Here is a 21523-nt window from a genome sequence, read left to right on the forward strand (position 1 = left end):
TCTTTGAAGTACTGAGTAGTTTATTCTAAAATCAAGAAAAATAAAGTACCGTCATTTTTTCTGTTTTCCATCGTTCCTTAGTTTCTGCAAAATTCGTGGAGGTATGTTCCGTCTAAGCAACTAATTTAAGCAGTTTGTTTGTTTCCATACGCGTTTTGCTTCTTTTTTCTGAAGCATCTTCACTGACGTGTAATACATGTTTCTTTTTATACAGTAATAAAAGTATTATGTGGTAGTTACAATATGTTACTATGTTACATATTTTCGTGTTTTTCTCTTATGTTTTTAGATTGTCGTAGCACAAATTTCGTGATGCAAAACTGTCTTTCAGTGTTACTTACGATTTCCGATGCTGTTAGCTCTAGCATGTGGTCCTGGAGATGCGTTCCTTAGTCTTCATACTCCAGTTCGTCGATTTCCAGCGTTCTTTCACCAAACTATCATTCAACACATCGCATACATCACTTGCACTTTACATTTTGTGTTCAACACGTGTGTGTGTTTTCGGTGTGTAGTACTGCCAACTGTCACTGTGTATTTACCTTTCGTCTTTTTTTGTGATGTGTGTGTGGTTTGATACTTTCATTTGTTTTGTATGTGTGTGTACTTTGTTGTTTGTAAATGTGTCATTCTTTGAGAGGTTGTTTTTTTTAATGAGTGTGTGTGTGTTGTGTGTGTGTGTGTGTGTGTGTGTGAGAGAGAGAGAAGAGAGAGAGAGAGAGACAGACAGACAGAATGGAAGAGAGAAAAATTCATTAATTATTTATTCTTGTTATGTTTCGGATTTCTGTTTGCTATTTTTTCAGTGCTGACGGGATCAGGGAGTTATTGCTTATAAAGATTTGGTTACTGAGTACCTTCTTTTACATTGCGATGTATCTTTGTATGCGAAAGTTTTCTTGCAATAGCAGGAGCTTTTTGTTGTTATTATTCACTCTAATAACTGTCATGTCACGTTCCATGTTGTATGGTTTTTTTTATCTGGCATTCGGCGAAGGTAGCATAGCTATTTTCTTCATGAACCATCCAACGTGGAATATGACATGACAGTTATTAGAGTGAATAAACACAACAATAAGCTCCTGACATTGCAAGAAATCTTTTACATGCAGAGAGACATTGCAGTGAAAAAGAAGGTACTCAGTAACCAAAAAACAATAACGTTAACACTAAAACAATAATAAACAGAGATCTGAAGCATAACAATAACAAATAATTAATGAATCAAACTCTACCCCCTTCTCCCTTCTCTCTCTCTCTCTCTCTCTCTCTCTCTCTCTCTCTCTCTCTCTCTCTCTCTGTCTCACTCACACACACACACACACACACACACACACACACACACATACACAAAACAACTGAAAGTATTAAACCACATACATAACACAAACAAAAAACGAAGTATAAACACACATTGACAATTGGCAATACTACACACCGTAAAAACACACATGTTGCAAAAGATGTACGCAATGTGTTTGGGCTAACAGCGTTGAATTTCGTAAGTAACACTGAAAGACAATTTCACAAAAGTTTATTCCAACCTAAAACACAAGACAACAACATGACAAGATGTGGAATAGTAACGTATTGTAACTACCACATAGTAAATTTATTGGTGTTGTGGTCTTCGCTCCAGAGACTGGTTTCATGCAGCTCTCCATGCTACTCTATCCTGTGCAAGCTTCTTCATCTCCCAGTACCTACTGCAAACTGCATCCTTCTGAATCTGCTTAGTGGATTCATCTCTTGGTCTACCTCCACGATTTTTACCCTCCATGCTGCCCTCCAATACTAAATTGGTGATCCCCTGATGCCTCAGAACATGTCCTACCAACCGATCGTTGCTTCTAGTGAAATTGTGCCAAAAATTCCTCTTCTCCCCAGTTCTATTCAGTACTTCCTCTTTATTTTCGTGATCTAACCATGTAATTAATCTTCATCATTCTTCTGTAGCACCGTATTTCGAAAGCTTCTGTTCTCTTCTTGTGTAAACTATTTATCGTCCATGTTTCACTTCCAAACATAGCTACAGTCCACGCAAATACTTTCAGAAAGGACTTCCTGACCCTTAAATCTATACTTGATGTTAACAAATTTCTCTTCTTCAGAAACGCTTTCCTCACCATTGCCAGTCTACATTTTATATTCTCTCTACTTCGACCATGATAAGTTATTTCCGTCCCCAAATAGTAAACTCATCTACTACTTTAAGTGTCTCATTTCCTAATCTAATTCCCTCAGCATCACCCGATTTAATTCGACTACATTCCATTATTCTCGTTTTGCTTTTATATATGTTCATCTTATATCCACCTTCCAAGACACTGTCCATTCCGTTAAACTTCTCTTCGAAGTCCTTTGCTGCCTCTGACAGAATTACAATGTCACTGGCAAACCTCAACGTTTTTATTTCTTCTCCATGGATTTTAATACCTATTCCGAATTTTTCTTTTGTTTCCTTTGCTGCTTGCCCAATATACAGATTGAATAACATCGGCGAGAGGCTACAACCCTGTCTGACTCCCTTCCCAACCACTGCTTCCCTTTCATGCCCCCCGACTCTTATAACTGCAATCTGGTTTCTGTACAAATTGTAAATAGCCTTTCGCTCCCTGTACTTGACCCCTACCACCTTCAGAATTTAGAAGAGAGTATTCCAGTCAAGTCGTAGGGTTAGTATTGCCTCGCGTGTTCTAGCGTTTCTACAGTATCCAAACTGGTCTTCCCCAAGGTCGGCTTCTACCAGTTTTTCCATTAGTCTGTAAGGAATTCGCGTTAGTATTTTGCAGCCGTAACTTATTAATTTGATAGTTCGGTAATTCTCACACCTGTCTGCAGTTGCTTGTTTTGCGATAGGAATTATTATATTCTTATTGAAGTCTGAGGGTATTTCGCCTGTTTCGTACATCTTGCTCACCAGATGGTAGAGTTTTGTCACGGCTGTCCTCAAGGCTATCAGTAGTTCTAATAGAATGTTGTCTACTCCCAGGGCTTTGTCGCGACTTAGGTCTTTCAGTGCTCTGTCAAACTCTTCACGTAGTATCATGTCTCCCACTTCATCTCCATCTACATCCTCTTCCATTTTCATAATATTGGCCTCAAGTATCTCGCCCTTGTATAGACCTTCTATATACTCTTCCCACAACAACAATAATCTATTATACGGTAGTTCAAAAATGGCTCTGAGCACTGCTGAGGTCACCAGTCCCCTAGAACTTAGAACTACTTAAACGTAACTAACCTAAGGACATCACACACATCCATGCCCGAGGGAGGATTCGAACCTGCGACCGTAGCGGTCTCGCGGTTCCAGCCTGTAGCGCCTAGAACCCCTCCGCCACTCAGGCCGGCTATACGGTAGTTACAATATGCCTTCCCTTCTTTGCTTAGAACTGGCTTTCCATTTGAGCTCTTGATATTCATAAAAGTGGCTCTCTTTTCTCCAAAGGTCTCTTTAATTTTTTTACCTCTAGTGATATATTCCTCTAAATCCTTACATCCGTCCTCTTAACCATCCCTGCTTAGCCATTTTGCACTCATATCGATCTCATTTTTGAAACGTTTGTATTCCTTTATGCTTGCTTCATTTACTTCATTTTTGTATTTTCTCCTTTCATCAGTTAAATCCAACATCTCTTCTGTTACCCAAGGATTTCTACTAGCCCTTGTCTTTTACCTATTTCATCCTCTGCTGTCCTCATTATTTCATCTCTCAAAGCTACCTATTCTTCTTCTACTGTATTTCTTTCCCCCATTCTTGTCAATCGCTCCCTAATACTCTCTCTGAAATTCTCTACAACCTTCTTTCAGTTTATCCAGGTACCATCTCGTTAAATTCCCACCTTTTTGCAGTTTCTTCTGTTTAATCTACAGTTTATAACAGATATATTGTGGTCAGAGTCCACATCTGTCCCTGGAAATGTATTACAATTTTAAATCTAGTCCCTAAATCTCTGCCTTGCCATTACATAATCTGAAACCTTCCAGTGTATCCAGGCCTCTTCCACGTATACACCATTTTTTCATGATTCTTAAATCAAGTGTTAGCTATGATTAAGTTATGCTCTGTGCAAAATTCTACTAGGTGGCTCCCTCTTTCATTTCTTACCCCCAATCCATATTCACCTACTATTTTGCCTTCTCTTCCTTTTTCGTGCTATCGAATTCCATTCCACCATGACTATTAAATTTTCGGCTCCCTTCAGTACTTGAATAATTTCTTTTATCTCGTTATACATTTCTTAAATCTCTTCGTCATCTGCGGAACTAATTGGCATATAAACTTGTACTACTGTGGTAGGCGTGGGCCTCGTGTCTGTATTGGCTACAATAATGCGTTCACTATGCTGCTTGTAGCAGCTTACCCGCACTCCCATTTTTTTTATTCATTATTAAATCTACTCCTGCATTACCCCTATTTGATTTTGTATTTATTACCTTGTATTCACCTGACCAAACGTCTTGTTCCTCCTGCCACCGAACTTCACGAATTCCCTTTGTGTCTGACTTTAACCTATCCATTTCGGTTTTTAAATTTTCTACCCTACATCCCGCATTAAGGGATCTGGCATTCCACACTACGATTCGTATAAAAAGAAACATGCATTACAAGCCACTGAAGATGCTTCACAAATAAAAGAAGCGAAACGTGTATTGCAGTAAACAAACTGCCTTAAATTCGTTGCATAGACGGAACATACCTCCACAAAAAAGTAAAGTAGTTTCTTCAAATTAGCAATTATTAAGGAAACATATAAGCGCCCTCTGCATGCCTTTACTGGCTAGCGTCATATAATGTACACAAATAATAGTCTTTTGATGTGCATTAATCGCAAACAGTTTTCTTACACATGTGGCACTTTATAAATGGTTTGTTTCCAGTGCAGTCAGACTTTGTAAAGCATCGTGTTCACTTTTCTTGTCTTTCGGGAACATCTTTGACAGTGACGCTGGTATTAGCCTTCCTGGCTGCTGTGTATTTCTCAGAAAGCCTCTCCCCCTGCTGCACTATGAAGTCCCTCCACTTCAACTTTTACTCCGTTATAGCATTTTGTAATACCCAATATTTGTCCATGGAAAATCCAGACAGTTGTAAAATGTGTGAATAGGTCAACATCTGGATAGTGTTTTAAATGAGTATTTGCGAGTCATTTGATTCCAGCATGTCCATATTTGGAGCGGTTGTAAACTGTAACTGTACCTGTCTCAGTTTTCGTGTAAGGATGCACAGTGATAAGAATCAGGATATTCTTTCCGCTCTTTGCCTGATAAACAGTTAATGTCGTGTCATTTTTATTCAACAACACAGTGCTATATAACACTTCTTTTGCTTTCTTGACAGATACTGGTATTTCCCTGCTAGGTCGATTGATGATAGCCACAGTACTTGCAGTATTTGCTTTCAAGGTTTCAGAGGCACTCAAGGAAATGAAAAATTTGTCAGATTTGACATTTCTTCCCTTATTCAAGTAACGTACATCAACGTATAGCATGATCGTTGCAACTGAAAAGTGTCTATGCAGTACATAGATAAAAATATAAGATATACGATATAAAAAATAAAAGAACATGTGCTCCACTAAACAAAGCAGAACATTTAGTTATCTTGTGAGCATTAGAGGAACTAGAGAACTTACGAGAAATGAATGTTAAAATGGCATCTGCAGTATGCACGGACAGTCAAACTATGCTGCATTCATAAAAAATTCCAGGAATTATAAATATTTGATGGTAGATATTAGAAATAGAATTAGGGAATTGTGTCAGAGGAAATGGCTGATTAACTTCGAAAAGACGAAAGCACATGTAGGAACTTCAGGAAATTGATTTGCACACAAGCTTATACACTAAGCAGATCGAGAAAACGCAGCATATAGCTGCAACGGAATCCCTTGGTCTGTGGTTAAAAGAAAGTTAAGATGCACTTCGAAAGAAAAATTGAAAAGAGAATTGGTTCAAACTACAAAAGGAGCGATCAGAAAAGATTTTGTTCTGACTGTCCATCGTCCTTCGACCAAGATTTCGCATTTACCTAATCTTACAAGAATGTTAAGCCGGCATGGAACATTAATGTCTTTCTACCAACGGTTCCAGCTAGCTCCAACCCATGCTTGAACGCGCGGTGAGGGGGATGGGATAGTGGATCAGCTGTTACAGGTGTGTCACGAGCTTAATACAGAGAGAGATGCTCCAAGGAAAAGTATTGCAGAAAGGGGAGGCAGGTGACCCATGGACAAACTAGTTTTCGTGTATCTATACATGAAAGAATTTGACAAATTTTTCATTTTCCTAACGTTGCCCAGTATATGAATATTGGTATACTTTTCATCATGTTCTATCTGGAAATCTTGTGTCGATTATACAGAAGTTTTGAGTTGTGAATACTTTTCATCCATACTGTTGTAACTCGCTATAATTAGACTTATTCTTTATGGTAGTTGCGACACATATTTGGTCATCAGTGTGTGAAGTCACACCTTTAGTCAAGTTTGCCTTGTAGCTCGTGCTCTTACTGCCTGTGGCCAGCGTTGTTGCCGTCCTTCTGACGAAACCTCTCAGTTATTGAGATTATGAATTTGTTTTACAAAGTAGATTTATATTTGAGCAAATGTACAATAAGTTCTGTAAGTAAAGAATTGAAAACCATTGTTTCAAAAAGTTTCATTCTTCAAACACACAGTTAATTTCGTCTTCTTCAAAAGTCAATACACAGAAAGAAATTTCAATCACGTCGTGTAAGAAGATCTCTAACAGTCAACAAAAGGAAAAAAATGTTTTAGGGCATGGAACACATACTGTGAACGAAACAACCAATATAAAGGACATAGACCTGTGGGCTTCTGCATTTGCTACCGCTTGGCACCATAGCACTCCAATAATTAAGAAAGAATCATTTTTGCCAGAAAAATAATGCTTGAAACCATGAAGATTTGGAGCAAAACACAACCACAAGGAATAAAAGACAAAAACAATTGCAGCGAGGTAAACACATTGGTTTCTTCAGATGGTGGAATTATTATTGTTTGAGTCTGACAGAAACGAATGAACATGGTTTATAGATCATTTTTTCTTAGTCTATGAATCGCAGATACTTTCTCAAGCTACACGTTATCACATACAGGAATTAATTTGTATTGGTCGATGACTTCAGATTTGTGAAAAAAGCTCACAAAATTACAAAATAAAATGTCTGAAATTTGTTATTCATGGTGTGAGCTTCAGTTTCTCACAAAGGAGGCCACTGTATGACCATATACTAGGACGTCTGCGTAGGAAAGGTCAATATTCCGAGATATGACACGAAGCAAAAACTGCTAGTAAACAGGGGCTGTAAAATGTATACCGGTATCTTAATAGCTATGAGCACTTGTTCAGAACAAGAGATGTGCTTCACACTAAGAAAGACGAAGAAAATATCATTGCTTAGAGATCATGTTTATTAGACTTCTTTGCCTCGAATGATCATTCTCGTCACAACCATGAATATCGACCATTCCTGCTAGGATGTTTCACAAATAACCTCTGACGGGAAGAGATCTTGGAAAAAAGCATACTTACTTTGTCCATAAGATTGAAGATGTTTTGCATTCGCCAACCCATATTTTAGCAGACCAATCACCAACTGTTAAAAAATTCTTTAACAGCGCCTGGTTTCTGTGAAGGGCCACAACTGGTCCTTTATGTGCCGCATATTTTGCAACTATCATTTCCGCCGGAGTCTTCATCTTGCGGTTGCACGCGATTACCTCGCCCATCTGCGTGCCCACCATGAACTGAGTCGGGATCGTAGGTTCGTACTCTAGGAACGAAGCGCCCGAGGCCCTACTGATGTCCTGTTCGCCCTTCTCGGGGTCTAGGATCAGCTTTTCCGTAGGCTCACTGAGCGTGCGCATGTCCCACCACATAACCTGGAAACAATAACACGACTGTCTCACTGTACTGTAAGATTTTAAGGCGGAAAACATGACTATTGTTTTCCTTCATAAACTTCTTACGACTTTTTAAATCTAGTATAGTTATCGTGCAAGTGATAGTCAATTTTTCTCGTTGTCTTTGTATGAGAAAAGTCGCTTTTGACTCTGCACGAGTACACAGGAGACTTCATTTACTGTAATAACAACTTTAGTAGTTCACTCATTTACTGTCTGAGTGGTCTCTGTCTCACTAGGTCTCATTAATATTATGTACAAGAAAGCGAGCTAAGTTAGTAAGTATCCAGGCTACGTTACTCGAACGTGCCAGAACAGTGGTGGAAGAAGTATGAACGCGAAATCTGTCAACACAATTAACATGTTTCCCACAGTAAGGATTCCCGTATTTCAAGATCGTGCAAATACCGAAATGAAACTGGAGTTCTGGAAAATTTCCAAACTTTAGAAGCTTCTTAGGCAGGACATAAAATAAAAGTAAAGCAGTCATTAACTTGAAGGTTGATAGGGTACACCGAACACTACGAAGTTTTACCTCTGAAATAAAATAAACAAGTATGCCGTTGTCACCAGTTGGAAAGAGGCACTAGCTAAACCGAAGATCATCCCTCTCTTAAAAACGAACGCTTTGGAGGTGGCCTTTTGGTCGACGAAAACGAAGGATTTTACATCCTATTGTTGCGAGGAATCTATGAAGATCCCATACTTCTAACGACAGAGATTCAAAAGGTCAAGAGATACAAAGCCAAAATCTTAAGTATAATGCACATATTGGCTCACGACGAGAGAATCTGCGCGCGGAATTTAGAGTGTCAGTCTTCGCACCCAACTTCTACGCACGACATCGTGAAGGAGCTCAACAGGCAAAAAGTCAGCTAACTCAGTCCTTGTGGGATGCAAGAGTCAATTGCTACATTGCACAGATGGAAACTGAGAGTCACATCTACGACTATTTACACTCATCAGATCTTTCTCCAGCAGCCAAATCAGAGCCTCGGCTATGTTCCAAAGCTGGACCGTCACCAGTTCCAGAAAAGGAAAACAGAGATCCCACAGACATGTTTACTTTAGAACAAATGCTGACAATCCTCAAAGCTACCCCGAATAATATACCTCCTGGTATGGATGGTATACTAGCAGAAACATTCTAGTATATCTTATCCACAAAGCTAACCATAATGCATAAAGAACTCTTTTCCTCCGTTTTTCTATAACTAGCATTAACAGAAGGCAAGACAGTACTCATCTGTAAGACTTCAAAACCTAGATCCTTTTAAAACTACAGGCTCATAATGTTGCTGAATGCTGACTTCGTGCTCTTCACATGAGCAGTCAGTAGTTTACTAAGAGGAGTCACTGGATGCCTAGCAAAGCAGCTCAGTTGCCGACAAATCATTGTCAAACACGCTGCATACCTACACGGATCTAGTGTACATATCTTAGACAACGGACACCCCAGAGAGCTTTGCTTCGTTAGGTTTTCAAAACGCATGATAAAATTGAGCAACTCCATTTCACAGAGTTTTTGAGAGTGACCGGTTGCCAACAGACCTTAATTACATTGTGGAGAGGTGCATTATGGGCACATATGCTTGCATAAAGGCTGATCAAATCCTGACTAAACGAGCTTCAATATGGAGAGCTTTGCATCTGGGGTTTGCTTCGCTATTCAGGAAACTGACCAGTTTGCTGAACAAGTTCGCATTTCAAGGAGCGAAGTTGGCGGTAATTGCCTACATAGATCATACTAGTATCATATTCTCAAATAAAGACTTTGAATTTGTGGGTCGGATCATTCAGGAGTGTGTACAGGTAAGTGGAGCAATACTGAGTGTGGGTGAATCGACAATGTCAGGAACTGGGCGGAACCGCAATATCACCGACGAAACAGCTGAAAAGGATGGAGACACGGAAACAGCTGGGTTTATGAACCCCCGCAAATCCTAGAGATATGGTTTCAATCAACTGGTAGGAAAAATATCGCATCATCCCTGCAACCTTAAGAATGCACAACGAAAGAGCCGTCAATAGGTTGCGAAAGGGCATTCTCTATCAACTACACATTTGCTGGATTCCAACATATTGCTGTGATCTTCCCGTGCCTTGTCAAACGGCTTCTGGCAGCGACGGGCTGGCACATTTGGCTTACGAATAGTTTTAAAGTGCCATCTGACGTCACTACTACACCTCCGACCAGCCACAGGTGAGGACTACACATCTCGAGTACACACTACAAGGTGCTTTATCTACGATGATTCTATTAGGTATAAGAGGACACAGACAATTCCATAATTAAGCAGTTACTCAGAACCTCAGCTCGCAACACATGATTCCACCATCGGTTTGAACTTCGACCATGTATACTACTACTACTACTACCTTCAAGTGAGCTGTACAGGACAATAGACACTTCGTCACCATTCGTATCACCTATGTAAAAAGATCATGGAGTAACCTACCACACAGCAGTACCAACAAATGATACCATTTAATGATGTACTATTTCTGGATTGCAGTTTCTACCCATCTGCGAAACATAATACCTGCAGATCTATGATGGCGAATTTTATTCATTACACATCATTAGTGGACAAGTAGAGATAGCGGGCTACAGATACAACCTGTTTATTCAGCACTGGAAGCTGCAAACCTGACTTGAAGATAAATATAAATAAACATACAAAACCTTTTAATACATATGTTGCAAGAATGCAAGAAGAGGTACCATCAGGTGACTTCAAAGGATATGTTAGAACTACAGATTACACTCACTACCGATCTTATTACCACATCCTGTTACTTTTTTTTAATTCCTTATTATCTTTTTTCTTGGTTGTTGACACTATGCACTGTGCCCAACGGATTATTTCATTTCTGTATTCCTAGCAGGAAGTGATACTTCATCTATACAACACTCACCGACTCTATAACGACTTTTTTATCTTATCATCAGTGACAATTTATTTCAACATATTTCATATTCCAAAGATAGGGGGACTCTCACTGTGTTAAACAAAAAGTATCACTCAAGGCTCCTTCCTTTGCCATTTAAACAAACAAGTCCAAGTATTAAAGCTGAAGGAGGCGACTGATCATTGCACATATGACGTGAGATAAAAGGGGAGGTTAGAAGTCCATAAAACACATAAAGAAGTCATGTGCTAGACTACGGATCGAAAGGTCTGCAGTTCGATCCCCCGTAAACTGAAGAATTTTTATCTGTCACATAACACTCCTTTCATCTCTGGCAATGTGTATCAACAGGAAAAATACCGAGTTACAACGTGGTTCCAAATTGACAAACTGTAGTTCCCCCTATAGCCTGCTTGATAAGATAGCACAGACATCAGCGAAAGGCAAAGACATACGACTTCTAGCAGGACCACACCTAGTAAGCACTGTGGAGTTCAAACCAACCTTCCGTTGAAGACAGCTTCACCTTTTTTTGCTTATGGCCAATACAGTGCGAATTTTTAACTGTCTTGAAAAGATTTCGTTTAAATCATGGCTGAATTCTAAATGCTGGTCCTAATAATTTTTTATGCAAGAACTTTGAGAAATGAATTATGAGTATGTGGTCATACAGACTTTGGGGGCTGTCGCACCTCAACTAAGTGTATAACAACGAACATACATAGAGAAAGTGGAACATCGTAAGGTCCATGGTAAACTCAAGGAAGATGATTAAAGATCTTCTCTTGTATTCCACAGAATTTTCATCCAGAACCTGGCCTCTCTCAGAATCATTCAGTGCAGACACACTTTTTTTGACAAGGAAATACACCGGAGGTTTTGAAACTCTTTTTGGCAGCTGTATTGTGGTTTCAGGAGGCCTACGATTTGAGCTGAAAACAAAGGTAATTGGAAACATCTACGAACCCATCTTCATTCAAAGGTTGCACCGTGCTTCCGTTCAGAACATTGAAACTTCCCACACGATAATAACTCCACTCCCCAAATTTCTGAGATTAGTTTAACAAGCAGGTTTAATAAGCAGATGATGAAATAATATATCTCACCTGGCCTCCGTAATATATAAAAAAGCATGGTATTTCCTAAGGAAAAATTATGTGCCAGTTACTCTCTTCTTACACCACTCGAGTGATGAACAATTTCCCTGTAGTGAATTATATGAAATCCTGCTGAGCAACATGTAGGATTGATATGCTTCGATCTCATAGAAAGTTCATGTTCTTTTAGCTGCCACTAATTGCCTTGTATCATAGATGGTGGTTGTTAACATTATAACATTGAACCCAAACAGACCCCCAATAGAATCCTCCTAACACATGTAGCGTATATTGGATGTGAACATTTCTCCAAACAATTATATAATAGTGGATACTTGTGCAACAGCAACAGATAAGCACAATGGGATACTATTTTAAAATCATCGAGACTTGGTGAACAGCAAGTCCTCTACTAGATTTGTAGCTTCGTGGGCTGATGGAATCTTTCTGATCTCTTTTATTATCAAATGTCTCACCTTTGACTGAAACAATATCGAGGATTTCTATGGGGTCCAACTTCTTCTTGGTCATATACTTCAAACTTAGTTTATCACAAGACAACTCTTCGCTCATCACAATGAAGTACTTGCGTCTAGGGAAGCATCAGCTTTAGTAAAATTAAAGAAAAACGAGAAAGACGAAATAAGCGCATAAACTAAACAACTGACATAATTTGGACGAAATAATTTTAAATTTATTGTATCATTTTAAATGCCATTATTTTTCAGAAGGCCACAACCATCTTACATTACTCGCAGGTCTCCATTGACAGCTCACATGTGAACTCACCTGTCCGTCGTAGGAAGTGGAGAAAAATTCGTTTCCAGTCTTGGAGTGTATGACTTGCACCAAAGCCACAGGCGCCCGGTGGCTGTACAGGAGGGTGCTGTGCAACGTCAGCGCTGCGGCGTCTCTGATGTCCCAGACGCCGACCTCTCCAGTAGCCAGGCCGCTCATCAGTGTGTGCGGGTCCTTTGGGTTGAACTCCATACACGTCACCGCCCGAGACGACGACATCTTCCGGAAAGGAGTGTCGGGATTCACTGAATTGAAACGAAATCGGCAGTTATTTCCTAATCAGACAACAAATATCACATCTCCATCACACAAATTTGTTGCGATTTTGCATTTTGACAGTAATTGTGTAACTAGTTAAGTTTTCTACACCAGGCTTGGGACGAAATTTGATGTTTTCTTACTGTGACAGCAGTGTCCCTGCCGCCTAGTGGCACCAGTTAGCATTCCACAGCTTTAACGTAGCCACAGTACTGGGGCAGCCTGCTTTCTGGCGCACTCTGCACTGTTGTTAGGTGTATCCAAGATGGCAGCGGTGAGATCATCCAAGAAGGTGGCATGTAGATTTGGCAACATTGCATAATGGCATCCAAGATGGCGGCCATAAAGTCAGCAGATGATGCAAGTACCGCTATCCAAGATGGTGACTTTTGGCGGGAAAGTGCCAAGCCCCCGGCCAAGCACCAACAGGATAGCGCATCACACCACGGTTATCTCTACCAACCTAAGAAAATCGCAGGAAGACAGGTTAGGCCACCTCCACTTACCTAAATCAAATGGCGGGAAGCTCAAATTCCAACATGATAATGCATCACACCACAGTTACCTCTACTAACCTATGGAAATGGCGCGAATATAGTTCAGTTGGGCTACCTCCACTAACCTAAGTCACCCAACCTCACCTCCTCCTAGGAATTTGTGGGCAAAGGACGTGACCAGTGCTGGGCTGCTGGAGAGAGGAAGGAGTGTACTTTACTTATTTTGGAACAATTTATTTAGGGATGGAGAATATTTATTACACTAATACAAAACACACACTCTAACATGATTGGGGTCATGCCACACAGCCTACAGACAAGCAAACCACTAAAAGACTCTGCAAACATGCTTGCTAATTGTTAACTGTTGAAATCATGCACCAGTCTCTAAATAATTTGAGCCACTGCCATGATCCAGTGTGTTCACCACGAGGTCCAGGTCTAGCACACTGTAGCACCACCAGAGAGCATTGGATCTGTTCCATGATGTAATACAAGATGGTTGTCTGGGGTGGGGGAAATGGCGGGAAAAGGACTCTGCCTGTGCTGGAGACACAGACAGTGTCTCCACCATGAGAACTAGAGTCCGACTGACCTAGTACACAGTACTGCCGAACATCATCAGTTATTTTGCTTTTGTTGATGTTCATCTTATATCCTCCTTTCAAGATACTATCCATTCCGTTCAACTGCTCTTCCAAGTCCTTTGCTGTCTCTGACAGAATTACGATGTCTTAGGCAAACCTCAACATTTTTATTTCTTCTCCATGGATTTTAATACCTACTCCGAATTTTTCTTTTGTTTCCTTCACTGCTTGCTCAATATACAGATCGAATAACATCGGGGAGAGACTACAGCCCTGTCTCACTCCCTTCCCAACCACTGCTTCCCTTTCATGTCCCTCGACTCTCATAACTGCCATCTGGTTTCTGTACAAATTGTAAATAGCCTTTCGCTCCCTGTATTTTACCCCTGCCACCTTCAGAATTTGAAAGAGAGTATTCCAGTCAACATTGTCAAAAGCTTTCTCTAAATCTACAAATGCTAGAACCGTAGGTTTTCCATTCCTTAATCTACCTTCTAAGATAAGTCGTAGGGTCAGTATTGCCTCACGTGTTCCAACATTTCTACGGAATCTGTGACTGATTAAACTGATAGTTCGGTAATTTTCACATCTATCAACACCTGCTTTCTTTGGGATTGGAATTATTGTTTTCTTTATGAAGTCTGAGGGTATTTCACCTGTCTCATACATCTTGCTCACCAGATGGTAGAGTTTTGTCAGGACTGGCTCTCCCAAGGCTGTCAGCAGTTCCAATGGAATGTTGTCTACCCCGGGGGCCTTGTTTCGACTCAGGTCTTTCAGTGCTCTGTCAAACTCTTTACGCAGTATCGTATCTCCCATTTCATCTTCATCTACATCCTCTTCCATTTCCATAATATTGTCCTTAAGTACATCGCCCTTGTATAGACCCTCTATATACTCCTTCCACCTTTCTGCTTTCCCTTCTTTGCTTAGAACTGGGTTTCCAGCTGAGCTCTTAATATTCATACAAGTGGTCCTCTTTTCTCCAAAGGTCTCTTTAATTTTCCTGTAGGCAGTATCAATCTTACCCCTAGTGAGATAAACCTCTACATCCTTAAATTTGTCCTCTAACCACCCCTGCTTAGCCATTTTGCACTTCCTGTCGATCTAATTTTTGATACGTTTGTATTCATTTTTGCCTGCTTCATTTACTGCATTTTATATTTTCTCCTTTCATCAATTAAATTCAATATTTCTTCTGTTACCCAAGGATTTCTAGCAACCCTCGTCTTTTTACCTACTTTATCCTCTTCTGCCTTCACTACTTCATCCCTCAGAGCTACCCATTCTTCTTCTACTGTATTTCTTTCCCCCATTCCTGTCAATTGTTCCCTTACACTCACCTTGAAACTCTGTACAACCTCTGGTTCTTTTAGTTTATCCAGGTCCCATCTCCTTAAATTCCCACCTTTTTGCAAATTTCTTCAGTTTTAATCTACAGGTCATAACCAATAGATTGTGGTCAGAGTCCACATCTGCCCCTGGAAATGTCTTACAATTTAAAACCTGGTTCCTAAATCTCTGTCGTACCATTATATAATCTATCTTAAACCTGTCAGTATCTCCAGGCTTCTTCCATGTATACAACCGTCTTTTATGATACTTGAACCAAGTGTTAGCTATGATTAAGTTGTGCTCTGTGCAAAATTCTACCAGACGGCTTCCTCTTTCATTTCTTTGCCCCAGTCCATATTCATTTACTACGTTTCCTTCTCTCCCTTTTCCTACTACCGAGTTCCAGTCACCCATGACTATTGAATTTTCGTCACCCTTCACTATCTGAATAATTTCTTTTATTTGATCACTCATTTCTTCAATTTCTTCGTCATCTGCAGAGCATATAAACTTGTACTACTGTAGTAGGTGTGGGCTTCGTATCTATCTTGGCCACAATAATGCGTTCACTATGTTATTTGTAGTAGCTTACCCGCATTCCTATTTTCCTATTCATTATTAATCCTACTCCTGCATTACCCCTATTTGATTTTGTGTTTATAACCATGTAGTCACCTGACCAGAAGTCTTGTTCCTCCTGCCACCGAACTTCACTAATTCCCACTATATCTAACTTTAACCTGTCCATTTCCCTTTTTAAGTTTTCTAACCTACCTGCCCGATTAAGGGATCTGACATTCCACGCTCCGATCCGTAGAACGCCAGTTTTCTTTCTCCTGATAACGACATCCTCTTGAGTAGTCCCCGCCCGGACATCCGAATGGGGGACTATTTTACCTCCGGAATATTTTACCCAAGAGGACGCTATCATCATTTAATCGTACAGTAAAGGTGCATGCCCTCGGGAAAATTTACGGCAGTAGTTTCCCCTTGCTTTCAGCCGTTCGCAGTACCAGCACAGCAAGGCCGTTTTGGTTATTGTTACAAGGCCAGATCAGTCAATCATCCAGACTGTTGCCCCTGCAACTACTGAAAAGGCTGCTGCCCCTCTTCAGGAACCACACGTTTGTCTGGGCTCTCAACAGATACCCCTCCGTTGTGGTTGCACCTACGGTACGGCCATCTGTATCGCTGAGGCACGCAAGCCTCCCCACCAACGGCAAGGTCCATGGTTCATGGGGGGGGGGGGGGGGTTATACTTCATTTACTTTGGAACAATCTATTTAGGGTGGAGTATATATATCACACTGATAGAAAACACATGTTCTGACTTTCTTGGGGTCACATCACACAGCCCACAGATCTGTAAACTACCCGTTCATAATACTCTGCAGACATGCAAAAACAAGTCCTAACTTACCGAAATAATTTCAGTATAGACATGCAAACTCTTCCTAAATAACACAGTACACAGATGTGCAGACACGAAATCAACTCGTAAACTGTCCAAATAACGCACAGCACAGCCCACAGACCTGCTTGCAAAGTAATGCAAGATACATGCAAACAACATATGCAGACATCACCCGCTGCCCCCTGTCCGCAAGACCGCACAGGAGGCTACCGACAGCCCTGCGCAGTGATGCAGTTGTCAAAGCACACACAGGTGTCCCTTCAGGTCCCGCAAGCATGAGGCGGCAATATCCCTTTAATACTTGGCACATGAGAAATTCCCCTCGAACGATGTGTTCACCTACGCTGACGCTACTGGATGGAAGTGAGGACTTGTTTGCCGAGCGCGCCGGCACTGCAGCACAACCCACTGCTCTCGCACTGCTGCACGTCAAAGTTGGGCCTATTTTCTGGTGTACAGTCAGTGTTATACTGACGTCACAGAACTCCGACGCGCTCTCACGCCAGATCCATATGCAAGACACCTCTGGGCAGCTGATGCGGTATCTATGGATACTGACATCAAATCTCTATGTAAATAAGCGCCACGTGTTCACCATCAATATATCACCATATACCATATCGGTCTAGTAAACATGCAATTCGTATCCTGCACCATACAAAAATCGCCCCTTGTACATCGTTCACACATATACCTGAAGACAGACAGCACAGTGCATATACTTGCAACACAAGATATTTGCCTGCAAGGTTGGCGGGCATCCACTCCCGATGGGTGACCAGAGTGCCCGTTTCCCCCTCGACACAAATGGGACTCTTTGTGGTCTGGACCTGCTTCCCTGATTGCTATTTACTACACCCATCTCCAGACTTTGGGATTACAAGAAAAAATATATTTTCGCATGGCTTGCACACAGCAGTATCCTACTGATAGCTCATGCACCATAATTCTGAAGATGTGGACTGGGAATTATTTTTCATCAAACCTCAAACTTTAGCTAGGTGGAGTGTGCTCTAGATCCCTGGAAACTCATCCTGTCTGCAAAGACCTTTACATGAGAACTCGAAACAAATAGAGGAAACAGATATTTCCATTCGCGAATACCGATGTTGGTAATGCGGAAGATTCCAAATTAACCCTATAATTTACAAAGTCAACTAAGGTGTTTCTCATGTCTAGAGAACTGCCAATTTTGTCTTCTGCCAGGTAGATGCACACACCACATTCGATCTTCTCTCGACTAAAAAAAGATGGGAAATGTGAAGAAACAGTAAACTGAACAATTTACATGGGAGGGAATAATGGCCCAGCGCAAACACATGTCCATATTGAGTCTCGTCAAATTTCCACACGATCACAAACACTATCCAACACGTACTAAGTATTAGTTTGCTATTCGGTGGTCTAGATGACGACATGGTTAAGTAAGCTACATTCCTGCATCCCAGATGGCCTTTCCATTCGGACAGCTCCTGCTGTAAGTGGGAAACGTGAATCATCCCTGCCACAGGCCACCGCTGGCGACCCACGGACCCCTAGACACAACCATCCTTGGAAAGCGACCACATAGATACTTGATCGCTATACTTACAATTAAATGTTACGATTGCGATCTCAATTGAACGACATTCGCCAATGAGTGAAGTATCGGAAATACACTCTTCTGATGGCAGTGGTTCTGGAAATACAAATATCTGTACCATTCCTGTGACTTGACAAACTCTTCCCTCTCCTGTCACAGTATTCCACAGTCATCTGCTTTGCACAAGTCGGAACACAAACACATACTTTATAAGCCTGATGCTCAAGGTGGACCTATCACGCATCCCCCACTGCTACTAAGTATAATACTTCGTCATTAACTGATTGCCTATGATACAAAATAATACTGAGAGAAAATCATTGACGGGTGGACATGTCTCATAAGTTTTTCTTGCGAGTGCTACCACTGTGCCTTAGAAAGAGAGACGTAATCGCAACAACTACTCTATGTTACTGTCACAAGTGGTCTTGGTTCTACAGGTGCACAAAAGTATCCATGTTAAACGCTATACTGGCTTTATAAATAGAGGTACGACACTACCCCTGAATGAGGTGGTTTTTCCGGACAAATACCGAGACGGTGATCGCAGGACTGTGTATTATCAGACCAGCACTCCAGTTACAGGTAGCCCGTGAAGCAATCTTGTGATAAAATCGCTGAAATTTGAGGGTGATTCGGCTAAGGAACGTGGTATGCAGCCAGTGTGTTCACTCCATCACACCGCCCCAGATAGGTATTTCTATAGCACTTGTAACATATTCTGGCTCGATACCATGTCAGAGGTTCTGCAATACATCCACTGAGTTGCAGGTAACGACTGATTGAGAAGGATCACAAAGAGTAGTAGTAGATGATGTGCTGATTGAGGTTGTAAGAAATGTTCCAATTTAAGTCAGAACTGAGCAGAAGTCAGAGAAAGCCATGTCCAGCACCTTCTGCAACCCGTGTAGAAACAGAACGACCTGAGTTATTGCAGCAGGACCGTGTTTTGACCATTCGGTGGAAATGAGCGGTTTGTGGTGCATCTCCAAACTAAATACAGATACTACAATCCGAAGCAGATCCGCGTCCATTCAAATCTATCTCCCCAACATGCACTCATTCCTATTCTGTACCATCCAACAGAGAAAAATTACAAACTATAAAAGCTCCACTAACTTCACTCGATATAGAACCCACCTAGGCGCTGTTGCTAGCACGATGATGCATAGCTGCGATATGGGTCCGGCGCAGAGAGAGAGTTGTTGTGAGGCTTCCCTGAATAGCATTCCTAATGGGGCACCCCGTCCGTCATCAAATTTACTTTAGCATTTCATGTTTGTAAATCTTTGTTTGTTTCTTCTAAAAAACGGGTTTTTAATTTCCTAAAATAGAAATCCGTCTCATCACACTGCACACTTCTTGTGAAAGGTTTAGTAGTCGCATCGAGGCATGCACACCCGAGTGCTTGTCTGGAGCCATGTACTGTGAACATGACTGCGCGTGCGCTGCCTCACACAAGGTAATTTAACATCAATTCATCGACTTTCTTTTCAATGGTCGCGTATTACTTTAATGCAAGCATTCTGTTCCACAAATAAAAATGTGTATGGGGATATCTCAATATATCTCACATTTCTTTCACATTTTTGTGGTCGTGTGTATCATCAAGTGAATAATTATCATCTACTGTGGTTAGAAGAATTCCCATCACCTTTTCGTTCGTCCACTGACGGGGTGAACTTCCCATATTAGGGACGATCACACACAAACCCAGTTTACTTATAGAGAATTCCCTTAATTCTTCGCGAGCAATGGTGATAATTCTTTTTATTCATCAGTTTGATCGTTAAAATGTGTTGTAAATACTCATATATTGTGGAGTAAGGAAACTTCCCTGTCTATTTTTATCGAATTCAGCCATATCTCTCAATTTCACACCGATTTCATAATATCCCTCACGAATCCTTTCACAATCAGCAATAAAGGAGAAATTTTCAGAATGGTACTCGAAGTTTCTCAGCATTTCGGACGACCTTCCAGTCTGTCGTGATATTTAGACGGTACCCTCACTTTTTGTTGCTGTGGATCGGCGACCCTGGGCCCATAGCCTGTGACCTCCATTAGAAAAACAGCAGGGAGCACACACAAATGCACAACATATCACAACTGAAAGAACACATTTATTTTAATATACTTACAGGTTCCCACATTTCACAATAAATCAGAACAAGAAGTTAGCAACGGCACCTCAAAGTTCATAAGAATTACAGTACACATCACTGGTAATTGTGTGTTTACTGATCTGCTCTTGGATAAATAGATTTTTTAGAAGAATTGGAAGTCCTTTTAACCAAGATTATTAGAGAATTGCCTTATGTGATAATGGTTGGAGACACAAAGATAAATACACTGACAGACAACTTGCATACAAAAATTGTTTTGTGGTTTGATCAGGTACAATGAGTTTAAGGATGAATACCTTAACAAATTTTAGTAAATCATCAAATACACTTGATGAAAAGCTCTCGCGTTTCCAGATGGGTAGCAAAAGTGCCATTCTCATCATCTCCTCGCAAACTGTTGAGATACTGTGAATGACACAATATTTATACTACTGGTGTGACCCCTCCAGCTGGCTGTGGGTGGATGGGTACTGTCCATGTCTGGCAAGTGGGTGGGGAGGGGGTGAAGTTACATTGCTGGGGCATCAGGTGCGTTGCAGGCAGCTCCGGTACCTCTGTCTGGCCATTCTGCATCCGTCTTGTATGCTGGACGCACTCTCGTCGTATTGCTCATAGTGTAGGATTCCATGTCACACTAAGTTATCCGTTGTCCCTATTGATCAGAATCTCAAGAATTCCTATTTCTATAGATTCCTTTATAGGGTGTCCCGAAAGTCAAAGGTATGGTATTCCTAGAAGCTACGTTCTGCTATTGCTGATTTCTCTGCATTCCAGGCGTACACACCTGACGCACTCCTCACAGCGAATAGAGATACAGTTCTGCGTTTGCCTATTATACTGGTGGCCACATTAACGAAAGATGATAAATATACCAAGTACATGCAGCCAAGGTACTCTTTCGTCTTAGGCAGTGGTCGGTAGATGGTTTTTAATTTGAATTTTTCAAACAGCCTCGAGATTTTGGCTGAGAGGTGTAGAAGAAAAG

At 41.0% G+C, this 21523-nt stretch overlaps 1 protein-coding gene across 1 annotated transcript in view; it reads right to left on the reverse strand.

Annotated features, from left to right (window-relative positions):
* Window positions 1–21523, reverse strand: part of LOC126267918 (dynein intermediate chain 3, ciliary-like) — a 217311-nt gene that overhangs the window by 72940 nt on the left and 122848 nt on the right. Inside the window, exons 3-4 of the mRNA XM_049973228.1 lie at window positions 12731–12984; window positions 7561–7910 (exon numbers count right to left, since the gene is read on the reverse strand). Of these exons, the coding sequence (XP_049829185.1) occupies window positions 7561–7910; window positions 12731–12984 (604 nt within the window). The remainder of the gene's footprint in view (window positions 1–7560; window positions 7911–12730; window positions 12985–21523) is intronic.

This window comes from Schistocerca gregaria, chromosome 4, assembly GCF_023897955.1.
Source record: "Schistocerca gregaria isolate iqSchGreg1 chromosome 4, iqSchGreg1.2, whole genome shotgun sequence".
Lineage (NCBI taxonomy): Eukaryota > Metazoa > Arthropoda > Insecta > Orthoptera > Acrididae > Schistocerca > Schistocerca gregaria.